This window comes from Hibiscus syriacus, unplaced genomic scaffold, assembly GCF_006381635.1.
Source record: "Hibiscus syriacus cultivar Baekdansim isolate YM2019G1 unplaced genomic scaffold, ASM638163v2 tig00109972_pilon, whole genome shotgun sequence".
NCBI classification, from domain to species: Eukaryota; Viridiplantae; Streptophyta; class Magnoliopsida; order Malvales; family Malvaceae; genus Hibiscus; species Hibiscus syriacus.
The window spans coordinates 1,209,106-1,218,192 of record NW_024062543.1 but is presented as its reverse complement, the minus strand read 5'-3'; the positions used below and the strand labels follow the sequence as shown (position 1 = coordinate 1,218,192).

At 35.9% G+C, this 9,087-nt stretch overlaps 1 protein-coding gene across 1 annotated transcript; it reads left to right on the top strand.

Moving 5' to 3' along the window:
* Positions 1–3,810: 3,810 nt before the first annotated feature.
* On the top strand, positions 3,811–8,073 carry LOC120211428. Its single transcript, XM_039209965.1, has 5 exons — positions 3,811–4,853; positions 5,428–6,266; positions 6,355–6,447; positions 6,677–7,450; positions 7,575–8,073. Exons 1-5 carry the CDS (start codon positions 4,745–4,747, stop codon positions 7,725–7,727), a joined length of 1,968 nt encoding a protein of 655 aa, XP_039065896.1. The 5' UTR covers positions 3,811–4,744; the 3' UTR covers positions 7,728–8,073.
* The last annotated feature ends 1,014 nt before the right edge of the window (positions 8,074–9,087 follow it).

Below are 9,087 nucleotides of genomic sequence, written 5' to 3'. Positions count from 1 at the left end.
TCTTTAATACCATAGTGCAGATCCATAGATCATCCCCATAATCATCACTGAATAAATCTTCCAACGGTCTTTATTTCATTTCTACGTTTCAACAATATCAGGAAATACTGACGTACTTGATCCATGGCTCATAACCCATAATGACAATTCATCATGTAAGTTCAACAGTGTTTCCAAACTCATCAAATCACCTATTTAATCCTTACTCATTGATGTTACTTAGTTCGTTTGGTAAGCAAGTCTATCCCGATTACTTTAAAGTTTTCCAGAATAATTCAGACGTTTCTGAATTTCAAATACACGTTGTACTACATTTCATTTCAATTTATTCATATAATAAAGTTATTATGGTATTCGTGGTTGATTTGACTAACGACTACCCACTTATTAGTACTGTATGCTCTCTAGAGTTGAGCTACGCCAAGTACTTCCAGAATTATCATCGATCCAAATTTGAGCAGATGAACAAACATTCAAGTGATACTTATATCATTCAGGTATGATATAGTACTAACGTTGGTTAATCACTTAAGTTGCGTTTCACAACTTTTACTGGTAGCACAACATCCATGTTTATTTGGATTTCTTAATTAATCCAAGACATTTACTTATTCTAGGTCATAAGGGCATTTTGGTCATTTTGGTGCTTAACATTTTTTTCTATTCATTTCAAAGCTTGAGTATATCCATTCATTCCTGAGCTTGGTGACATTCTTGAGTTATTTCCATTCCAGGGGTAATTTGGTCATTTTATAATTCTAGAAATTTCAATCATTTCCTTCCATCCGGTCTATTATTTAATTCAATCTTATCATTTACTTCAGTCCTTTCGAACAATTATGTCAGCAGAATACCTCCAATAAATTACTCTTCAAGTATTTACTCCTTATTCGAATATTTTCGGGTCAAGTGTCTTCTCAGATTTTACAAACGGAATATTATAAATTTTCTGTACAAAGACAGGATCTTAACAATTAAATTCGTACTTAATCGAGTTAAGTACAAATCCTCAAGTACTCTCTCATTCAGGGTCAATTCAGACTATTTTATCTCTCAAGGGCATTTTCGTAGTTTCTTAACCAAATAATTTCAATATTAGCACTTAACGAAAATAATTATAATTTAGAGATCCTATGATCAATTGCTTTCCCGAACATTCTTTGATTTTGAAATGATTCCTTCACAAACTCTCATAATTTTTCATCCAAGTATCTTTAACATTTAACCCTTGATGGTATAAAATATAACTTACAAATCCAGAGCTGATTTCTTTATCACCAATCACAAACTTGTAATTTAATTCTAACAATTATCAATCTCTTATCTTAGTCATTCGATCCGTATTCAGTTACAGAATTTCTACCACATTCATATCGAGTGAATAAATTATTCAACTCCACAAAAGTGACCAACATTATCTTATTCATGCATTTACCCATATCAACATGTTCCATAAAGCATAAAGAGGTAGTAAAGTATTACCTCGATTTCCGTGCAATACCGATCGACCATAAAAATTCCATTCGAATGCCTTTGATCTTCAATTCAACTTCAAATAATTCCTCAGATAAATATCAACATAAATTATATCAGAAACGGAGCTTAATTGCAATAAACGGATCGAATCGGGTGATAAATTAGTCAAAATAGCTTACCGGGTTCGAATTTGGCGAAACCGACTTCGGATTCGGATTCAAGACGTCGAAAGCATAAAGTATGACTTTTCGAAAATTTGGAATTTTCGGTCAAATCAAAGTCAACGGGTTTGACCGGCAATATCGAGGCCTTCGGGTCCGAATTTTGGAAAACGGATTACGGAATCGGATTTGGAACGTCGAAAACTATCAAGATAGGTATACTCGGTCGAAGTCAAAGGTCGTTTAATGCCCGGTCAAAGCTGGTCAACGTTTTGGTTAACTGTAGTCAACGTCAGTCAACGGTGGTCAACAGTAAACGGCTCGATCTAGGCGGCTCGGCTTGGCTCAGCTCAAACGGCTCGGCTCAGCTCAAGCGGCTCGGCTCAAACGGCTCCTCAGGCTTCCAGACGAAGCCCATTCTCAGGTGGTGGCGCGTGCGGCGCGTGAACAGTAACCCCGTGTCGGAAAATTCCCGGAAAAATTCCTAAAAATTATTTTAAGCGATTTTGAGGCACTTACAAAGATCGGTTCACAATTTGAACGGCGGAGAGCTCGATTCCAAAACGTCGGAAACTTTGATCGCTTCACCTCCTCACGCGCCGCCGTCGACGGAGACCAAGGATGACACCGACAGACTCGGAACGATGCAAGGAACGCAATGGTGCGGGAGGTGTCGTAAACGGATTACCCGATCATCGTGAATAGATGAAAAACCAACTAAAATCGAGTTATTACCGACGATACTTTCGACTGAAATTAATGACGAACGACAATGATTCACGACGAAAGGTTTGAGGGGTTTTGTTCCTCGATTGACAACGAACACGATGGTGGTTTCGGTTCGTCGATCGGAGGTCGGACGGCGAGTAGATCGGAGTTGAAAAAGAGGTTGAGGGGAAGAGGAAAACTGGAATTTTCCAGAAAAATATGCGTCTGATGGGGGTTTATAATATCTCAAAAAGAAAAATGGGTAAACCATAAGTTTAGCCACTGAATTTTCTGCACTTTATAACATGGTCTTCCAACTTTGAAATTTTGCAATTTAATCCTCATTTTCTTCCAAAATACCAATTAAATTTACCATATTATAATTTCTTAAAATTTAGCCCCTAAATTGGGGTGTTACAGGTCTCTCGGAGATAGACCTTGTGCTTCTCAGCTGTAAACTACCCTTCTCTCTCTCTCTCTCTCTCTCATGCATGTTTGATGGCATCATTGTTGCAGTAGGAACTAAATTACTAATAAATCATGACCTAGTCATCCATACATATTGTTGTACCGTCTTCGTGTTGATCTCCACGTATAATTTTTTTTTTTGAAGAATTTAAATACAGACTCTAGAATAACATCCCACATGATAGGAAAATTATGATCTTTTGACATGTCTTGTAGCAGATTCGGATAATGTGTCAAAATCACAATTAATTGATAATTGACCATTTGATTTTTTTTAACTGATGTCCAAATTTATTTATTTGCGGTCCCAATTTCAGGCCTTTCCATTATATTCTAATATTCTGTTATTTTAATTTCATTAATATCAAGGGCAAAGTACATAAATGGTCTCTCGATTATAGGATATTACTTTATTGATTCTCTCGATTATTAAAAGTTATAAAATGATCTTTCGACTATAGAGTGTTGCTTTGCTGAGTCCCCGATTATCAAAAGTTATAAAATGTTCACACAAATATTCATTATGTTTCAAACTCGTCCTTTTTTGTTAAAAAATTGACGATATTATGAGTTGTATGTTAACTTGCTAATTATGATATGATAAAATATGATATCAAAATCACAAACGACTATCACATTCTAATCATCATGTTAACTTCCAGCTTAGACAACTACAAATTTTTAACGAAAAATAACGAGTTTGGAACATAATAGATAGTCAAATGACTATTTTGTAAATTTTTATAGTTGAGGACTCAACAAAGCAATTAGTCGGAGGATCATTTGTAACTTTTAATAGTTGAATGACTTAATAAAATAGTACCCTTAGCCAGGGGACTATTTGTGTACTTCACCCTAATATATATTCAAAAATATAATTTTATTAATATTAATAAGTTATATTAGTATAATTTAGGTACCGATTCATAATTAAGCCATATATATAAGGAAGTATACAAAAATTGCATTTGTTATTATTTTATCTCGTTGTTTCCCAAGGCATCGCTGGCGCAATTCCAAAAACCTTAAGCTGTTTTGTTTATTTGGCCAACACTTTTCCTTCTGGTATTCTGATTAGTGTTTTAATTTGATTCGCTCAACCTCGTACCGCGATAGAATTAAGGGACGACGAAGCGTCGAGAGCCGTACGATTGAGGTTCTCTCTACTTTTTTTTAAAATCTGATTTAGGCTGTTAGCGGCTGATAATCCTTATGATAATCTGATAATTTCGTTTCCTTTTACTCTGTTACTGTACTGTCCATAGTCAAAAACAGAGAGGAAAACCTGGGTTTTCGATAAGGTCTGTTGAAGTGATAGGAATGCTTTAGGGTTCGGTTTTTCTGGTTATTGACCATATTGGGTCTAGGTTCTTCATTCAGAGTCTTCACGTTTTGTACTTTCTTGTTGAAAAGGGTAGAATTGTCATATTAGATATGTGGAGGTCTTGGTCTTCTTAGTTTGTTCTTGTTGGGTTTTGAAGAACTTTAGAAGCAGCCCTTCTATTGATATTGAAATATTAAGGGGGGGGGGGGAAATATATAGTCAGGTCCTTTGAATTGCAGAAGCGCTAGTTTAGAGAGTTACCGTTTTTGAGAAGGATTTTCGAAAAATCTTCAAGTATATGTTATTGCTCAGGAATGCCATGATTCTAGTTTCTTTGAATTGTTAATTTGATTGGCTGGTTTGATTCCAGTTTCACTATAATTACCTTAGTTACAGTGCAAAGAAAAGAATTGGGAAATTGGGAAATTTTGGATTTTGGTTTCAGTAGTTAGAAACTTTAGGTTCATTCATGTTAAGTAAGGCATTTAATAAGTGAAACTGGATTTAAGGGAACATAACAATTTTGGGAACTGAGAAGTTATTCTAGAAAAAGGGAAACAAAATTTGGAAATTCTTTCTTTCTTTATGATCATGCTTAGCAAGAATTATGGAAAAAAGTGAGCCCTCATTGATACCGGAATGGTTGAAGAGCGGTGGAAGTCTTACTGGTAGTGGCAATTCAATTCACCAATTTACATTATCATCTTCACATTCAGGTAATTATAGTTTATATCTTCAGGGTGTATTATTTCTTTCTTGCGTTTATGGCCTTGATAAATCTGTGTTGGTTGATATCTTTAGGAGAAATTTGATAATTTTATTTCAAGGATGCATATAGCACTCAAAGTTTTACAGTACATGCCTCTTTTTTCAAAACGTACATCTTCATTTTGCTTGAAAAAGAGAACAATAATGTAAAATTTTGAAGTTTCTTTATTTTGCTTGTATGTATCTTGAAGTTTATTTTCCATGTAGTTGCCTGCAACTTCATTTTGCTTGCAAAAGAGAAAAATCAACATCTATGTGCATGCCTTATATTTCTAAACGTGCATCTTCATTTTTGATTGAAAAAGAGAACAATATTGTAAATTTTTTAAACTTTCTTCTTTATTTGAGGTATATCTCTAGAAGTTTATTTTTCTATGTATGCCTGCAACTTGTTTACATAGTTTTCTGATAGCACTATTGTCAGTTAGCAAAATTTGAAATCTATCTTCTTGTCATTCTTTTCAAGCAAAATTGAAAATAAATTTCTATATTCTAAGCTTTGATTCTTTTTTTTTTTCATAGACAGTCGTTTTGCATTGAGGCATGCCAGAAATAAGTTGTCTGTTGATAGTGATGGTGATATAGGCCGGACATCTGTTTTGGATAGGGACTCTTCTGCCTACTTTAGGAGGAGTTATAGTAGCAAAGGTTCTTCTGACTCATGGTCTTATAGCAATTTTGCTAAAGGCAACTGGGAAAGGGATTGGGAAAAGGTTTACCATGATAGGAAGAATGCTGTTCTCAGTGGCCATAGGAACCGAAACTATTCTGATTCTCTGGATAACTTGCTGCCAAGCATATCTGAGAAGTATGTCTTACAGCGTTCACAGTCTATGATAACCGGCAAGCGTAGTGACACATGGCCAAGAAAAGTGACAAATGAATCTTGTAACAACAGCAAAAGCCATCATAGCAGTGGTAATGGTAAGCTTAGCACAGCTTTCCGTGATAAATCTGCATTTGAGTGTGATTTTCATTCGCTTGGTGCTGAAGAAAGACTGGTAGGGTCTGAAATAGGAAGGGTTTCATCTCCTGGCTTGATTAACAAATCTGCTTTTGAACGTGATTTTCCTTCACTGGGTGCTGAAGAAAGACAGTTTAGGTCTGAATTAGGAAGAGTTTCATCTCCTGGCTTGAATAATCTTGTGCAGAGCTTGCCATTGGGGACCTCACCTGGCACTGGCAGTGATGGTAGAGCATCAGCTCTAGCAGACATTCCTGTGGGCTTGGGAAGCAATGGCAGAGGTGTGGCAGTAGCTTCACCAAATGTTTGTGCAGGCTCGACTCCAACTACGACGATGGGTCTTAATATGGCTGAAGCAGTGGCCCAGGGGCCTTCTCGTTCTCATACACCTCCATTGGTAACTTGACCAATTCTTCTGTTCTTAAGTTTATTCATTAGAAATTATATTAGTGCGGAAATAAGATCTGATGTGTTCCCTGTTGTAGTTAAATGTTGAAACTCAAAGGCTTGAAGAGCTGGCTATCAAACAATCAAGGCAACTAATTCCCTTGTTGACAATATCGACACCTAAAACTATAGTGAGCTATTGTTAAGCTTTTCTGTGTGTTTGTTTCTTATTACAAGTACACATTGGGGTTATATACTGTGTTAGAGATCTTATTCTAATTTTCTTTATAAAACTAGATTATGAAGTCAACCTAAGTGCTGAATTTTATGCTTATTGAATTTAATTGGATAAGATTTTTAAAGGTTGCCTATTTTACTTCTATGTGTGGGTGTGTTTATTCACTTCCTTTTTTTTAATAGGTGGCCTGCCCTTCAGAGAAATCGAAACCTAAAGTTGGACAGCAGCTGCATCCTTCAGTCTCTGTTAACTCCACACATGGTGGAACTTCAAGATCTGATGGCATTATAGTTTCTAATGAGAGCAGGCTTTGCATACTCAAACCATCACGAGAACCGAACGGTGGCTCCATAGTAGCCACTAAGGATAACTTGAGTCCTACTAATGGAAGCAACAAAATTGTGAGTAGTCCACTAAGCTTCACTCCTTCAGCTGCTGCATCTTCTCCCTTTAGGAGTTCAGGCAACAGCCCCAGGTCTGCCCCTGCTGTGCGTAATCAGACTCAATTGTGGTTAACCATGGAGAAGAGAGCAACTTCTCAAGCCCAGAGTAGGAATGACTTCTTCAACCTTCTAAAGAAGAAATCTATTACGGACTCTGCTTCTTCTGCCCTTGATCCCGGCCCTGCTGTGTCACAACCCGTCTCTGAGAAGCCTGATGAACTTGACCCTGATGATTCCAGCTCTGCTGTTACTCTGAAGGATGCAGGTGATCTAGCACAAGAAATCTCAATTGCTGACTTGCCAACTGACAATAGGAGTGAAATGGCCCTGAATGGAGATGCTTATACCAAGTCTCAGCACTGTTCTAGCAATGGAGATGTGCATTCAAGGCCTGATGTTTTCCTTTATCCTGATGAGGAAGAGGCTGCTTTTTTACGTTCCCTTGGTTGGGAAGAGAATGTTGGAGATGATAATGGTCTTACAGAAGAGGAGATTAATGCCTTTCTCGAGCAGGTAGCCACTTCTCCAAATTTGAACTTTCTCATGCAATTAGGTTCTTCCTTTCTTTTGTTTTGTTTACTCATGGTGAAATCTCATGTGGCATCTCCTAAAAGGATTTTACAATTTTTTCCTTCAGTACTCGAAACTGAAACCGTCTGCAAAACTTTTTCAACGAATGCAGTCATCAAACCCATTAAACTCTCATAATGGGCCTCATGGTGACACCACATCTGGATTGAGCTCAATGGATTCCAAAGGAGAAGCTTTGACTCGTCGAAGTTCTAATTGACTTGGTAAAATTCGAATACGTTGAATTGGCTGCTCACTTTTTTACCCTCTTTTTCTATTATTAATATGAGGATGAAAATACAAGGAATCTGGGTTTAAAAGAAAGGAGAGGATACAACGTGTCTGTTGCTGTTTGTGATAGTGGATTGGAACGTAGAGCATTGATGAGTTCTACCTGGTTTTTTAGCATAGGATTTCTAAGATATATAAAGGCAAGGCTGAGAGAGAGTAGGATAGTTTTATGCAATGTAAGAACTTATTGCGGGGTAAATAGCTTTTACTGTCTCTGGTTTTTAACTTGTGGTTGATGGGGACACAATTCAACAAATAGCTTATGGTTTATATTTTATCATTTGAAATTGAAAAGATAGGAAAGAAAAACTAGTTTTGTATGTTTGGGGTACCCTTTTTTTCCTTCATTTCTTCTGTTTCTACTCAGATTCCATGTTCAGATTAAGGAATGATGAAGCAATCGGAGATGATGTCTTCATTTGGGTATGGAGACAAACTTCAAATGACCCGAAAGTTCTAAAATCCGAATTGAATTTGTTCAAACCATTTCGACCCGTTTAATTGACAATTCTGATGCATATCATATCTGATATTCATCCGGTGTCCCGAGTGGTAGATGTTAATTGTTCTATTACAGTGATGAAGGAACAGGTTGGTTGGTCTGAGGATTAAACACTCTTAAAAGGATGTGTTTTGATGTGCATCTTTTACTAATTTGGTACGTGAAAACTATTTCTCTTCGTTACTAGTGTTGTAGATTATTACTTTTGGTACTATTTGGTCCTTTGATCTCATTTAAGGAAAATAAAAGAAAACCAACACTGATTGGCATAGTCTTACCTTTAAGTCAGGTAAATCCACCCATTCAAATATTACCATTGCCTTTTCTTGCTATAATGGTCTTTATCTTAATTATAATGAATTTTCTTATCATATTTGGTGTCATTAAATGGCATTAAGGACGCCATTAGAAAACTACCATGTAATGTAATTTTGATGTAATTACATAATATGTTTGGATAATTATTGTAATCTGTGTTGAATTAGTGTAATTGGAGGTCTTAATATACACTCTTCAAGTCGTAGGAAAAGTATGATGATTGATGTAATTATGTGAAAATGTAGTTGCACTCTTCAATATTTATAAGTAATATTATTTTTAAAAAAATTAAACTTATATAACATTGTATATATAATTTGTATTATCTAACATGACATAAAAAATGACAACTCTATAGAATTAGAATTTCTTGTAATTATGTTTACATATAACTATTATGATAGTAATTATATTTAGTAATCATATTTTCATGTAATTGTGTTGTAGTGTTTAAACACAACCTAATTGG